This window comes from Numida meleagris, chromosome 1 (assembly GCF_002078875.1).
Source record: "Numida meleagris isolate 19003 breed g44 Domestic line chromosome 1, NumMel1.0, whole genome shotgun sequence".
NCBI lineage: Eukaryota > Metazoa > Chordata > Aves > Galliformes > Numididae > Numida > Numida meleagris.
The window spans coordinates 192,376,172-192,380,019 of NC_034409.1; the positions used below are offsets into that span (position 1 = coordinate 192,376,172).

The 3,848-nt window shown below is 66.5% G+C and overlaps 1 protein-coding gene across 1 annotated transcript; it reads left to right on the forward strand.

The window, feature by feature from the left end:
- On the forward strand, positions 1-3,049 carry HPX (hemopexin; the record flags this gene model as incomplete). Its single annotated transcript, XM_021383862.1, is given in 8 exon segments — positions 1-68; positions 404-558; positions 938-1,091; positions 1,214-1,426; positions 1,914-2,015; positions 2,089-2,219; positions 2,543-2,687; positions 2,768-3,049. Coding segments are annotated over 8 exon segments (1,195 nt in total), but the record flags the coding sequence as incomplete, so codon positions are not given.

Below are 3,848 nucleotides of genomic sequence, written 5' to 3' on the forward strand. Positions count from 1 at the left end.
CTGTGGGGATGAGGGTGGCTTCGACGCTGCGACCCTGAGCGAGAACGGCACCATGCTCTTCTTCAGAGGTAGGGCAGGGGCCGGGGGGCGCGGGGTGGGGGAGAAATGTGGTCAGGGAGAGATGGAGATGGCACTGGGAGGGGGGCAATGAGCTGTGGGAGAAATGGAGTGCGGGAAGGGGAGAGAATAGGAGGGGGTGTGGGAGGTGGGGGGGGATGTGGCACTGGAATCTGGGAGGGAATGGGGTGCGCGTGGGGATGGTGTCTGGGGGAAGTGGGGGGAGATGGGGTCTGTAGGGACCAGGGGATATAGGGAATGCAGATAAATGGGGGGTGGAGGTGGGACGGGCTGGCGCAGGGGCTGTGGGACAGTGCTGTGGGGCTAGTGCAGTGCTCCCCCCCAGGAGGGGACGTGTGGGAGACATCGCGGGAGGGACCCCAACTCCACAGCCGCCCCCTGGCCACGTCCTGGCCGGAGCTGGAGGGCCCCGTGGACGCAGCGCTGCGCATCCACCGCCAAGATCGCCCCGAGGAGCACCAGAACCTCTACCTCTTCCAGGCACAGCCCCGAGCTGGGGGTCTGGGCTAGGGGGTCCTGAGCTGGGGGTGTTGGGGTGGGGAGTTCCAGGCTGGGAATCTCAGACTGGAGGTCCTGGGCTGGGGGGTCCGAGCTGGAGGGTCCTGAGCTGGGGGTGCGGGGCTGGGGAGTCCTGGGCTGGGCATCCCAGACTTGAGGTCCCAGACTGGGTGTCCTGGGCTGGGCTGCTCCCTGGTGTCGGGGGGCCGCCCCTGTGTCCACGTCCCTGGGCTGCCCATGAGACGGGTGGTCCTGAGGTCCTGACCCGTTGGTTGAGTGCTGGGGATCTCTCCCAGGGCCATCCCCATGGGGCTGGCCAGAGCTGAGAGCTGTGGGTCTGAAGCTTTGGGGTGCGTTGCAGGGTGAGAAGGTCTGGTCCTACGCTGGGGGGCAGCTGCGCCCTGGTTTCCCTCGGCGCATCGGGGATGAGTTCCCGGGGGTCCCCGGGGATCTGGACGCGGCTGTGGAGTGTCACCCTGAGGAGTGTGGCGGGGAGACCGTGCTCTTCTTCAAGGGTGAGCGGGGTGTGGGGGGCTGTGGGGTGCCAGGGGCTGCGTGGCCGTGCCGCACCGTGCGAGCCACGCTGCCCCGTCTGAGCCGTGCTGTGCCGTACAAGGCGTTCCGCTCCCGTGCGCAGGGGATACGGTGTTCTCCTTTGACTTGGAGCTGCGGGTGACAAAAGAACACACTTGGTCGAAGCTGGGGCCGTGTGACGCGGCGCTGCGCTGGTTGGAGCGCTACTACTGCCTGCAGGGCACCCGCTTCCAGCGCTTCAACCCCCGCACTGGGGAGGTGCCCCTCGGGTACCCCCGTGATCTCCGCGACTACTTCATCCCCTGCCCTGGCCGAGGTGAGGGTCCCCTGGGGCTGTCCCAGGGACCTGCAGCCTTGTGACAGCCCGGGGACACCTCCTGGAGACCCACCCTGGGGACTCGCATACTGGAGACGTGTACTGGGGACTCACATAGTGGGGATGCACTCTGGGAACTCGCTCTGGGGACATATCCTGGAGACCCACCCTGGGGAGCCCTGTACTGGGAACACATCCTGGGGACCCTCTCTGGAGACCCAGCCTGGGGACCGTCCCACAGACCCATCCTCGGGATGTCACCCCAGGGATCTGCACCCTCATAACCCACTCTTGTGACCCACAGCCTGGGGACCTCCTCCTGCAGGGCCCTGGGACCCAGCCCCAGGGTGGCCAAGGGACCCCCAGGCCTCCTCCATGTAGTGGGGACCCCGCTGGCCATGCTGGCATCCCCCCCCATCCTGTCCCCACCCCATCCCATCCCCATCCCATTCCTTGGCCCCATGTCAGCGCTGCCACCAACCTGCAGGGCACGGGAACGCCTCATGGGGCAATGCTGGTGACCGCTGCAGCGGGGAGCCCTTCCAGGCCATCACTTCTGACGACAGCGGCCGCATCTATGCCTTCCGTGGTGAGGGGCATGGGGGGTGGTGAGGGACTTGGGCTGTGTGGCCGTGGGGCCGTGGTGCTGACGTGTCCCGCAGGTGGGCTGTCGTTCCGGCTGGACTCATGGCGGGATGGGTGGCACGCGTGGCCGCAGGCGCACAGCTGGCTGGGCCTGCAGGGTGACGTGGATGCCGCCTTCTCCTGGGATAAGCGCATGTATCTGATCCAGGTGGGACCCCTCGGGGATGGTGCTGCTTGGGGACGTGGCCTGGCACTGGGGCTGCAGGGTGTCACGGCCAGGAGAAAGGCAGGGGGCGGTGGCACAGCAGTGTCCTTCCATGGCTGTGCTGCTCGTGGCCTCTGTCCCCGGTACCTCCAACCCATGCCAGAACTGGCCCCATCCAGGGGCAGCCCTCGACTGTCCCTGATGTCCCTGTGCCCACCCCATACCTATCCCGTGCCCTCCCGCTGCCTGAGCCCATGTCCCTGTGCCCACCCATGACCTTCCCCACACCCACCCTATGCCCACCGATGCCCACCCACTCTCTGCAGGGCTCGCAGGTCTCCATCTACCTCTCGGGCCAGGGCCACCAGCGGGTAGAGGGGTACCCACGGGCTCTGCAGGAGGAGCTGGGGGTCCCCGCGGCAGATGCCGCCTTCACCTGCCCTGGATCCGCGGAGCTCTACGTCATCTCAGGTGGGCAGTGGGAGCGTGGGGCCGAGTGTGGGGCAGGACGGGGGTCCCCGTGGCACCGGCTGACGGCGCTGTGCCCGCAGGGAACCGTGTGTGGCGGGTGGACTTGACACAGAGCCCACGGCGGGCGGACGAGCCACAGCCTCTGCCCCATGATGGTGTGGATGGGGCCATGTGCACGGCTGAGGGCATCTACCTGCTGCACGGGGACAGCTACCACCGCTACAAGGACGTGGCCGAGCTGCTGGCCGCCCGCCTGCCTGCCCCCCCCCGCAGCATCGCGGCCGATCTGTTCCGCTGCGCACAGTGAGCGCGGCCCCCGACCCCCAGGGTGCAATAAAGGCTACGGAGCCCCTGCCCCACTCTGTCTGTGCCACAGTGTGCATGTGTGGGGGGGTCAGCACAGCTGGGCTGTACTGTGTGTGTTCAGATTGGATATTAGGAACAATTTCTTCTCCGAAGAGCGGCTGGGCACTGGGAAAGGCTGCGCAGGGAGTGGGGGGGGTCACTGTCCCTGGGGGTGTTCAGGAACCGTGGGGATGTGGCACTCAGGGACGTGGGCACGGTGTGGGGGGCTGGGGGATCTCAGTGGTCTCGCACTCCAGGCTGTGCCCCATTGCACTGCGCTGGTTCAGGGCACTCCGTGCTGCACTGCACACACCGCACTGTGCTGCACAGCCCTGCACGACGTGAGCACCCCATGGAGCTGCAGCATCCCTCTGACAGCCGCTCCGGGGGGTGGGGGGCAGGAGGCATCGTCCCCCTGCACATCAGGAACGCACAGCTCCCACAGGATCCATGCAGACAAGCTGCTGATGCACGGGCTAGATGAGCAGATAGCCAAGTGGGGTGAAAAATCACCCCATGGCCAAGCCCAGAGCGTGGTGATTCATAGCAGACAGCCCACCCGGAGGGGTCAGAGCCGGGCCCATCCGCTCCGACATCTCCATTACTGATCCGGGTGATGGGCGGCACTGCCAGTAGGTCAAGGAAGGTGATCCCCCGCCCCATTCAGCTCTGGTGGGGCCTCACCTGGAGCACTGGGTTCAGTGCTGGGTCGCCCAGTACAAGGGAGGCATGGACGTCCTGGAAAGACTGCAGCAAAGGATCGATAGATGCTGAAGGGACTGGAGTATCTCTGCTGCAGGGAAAGGCTGAGAGCTG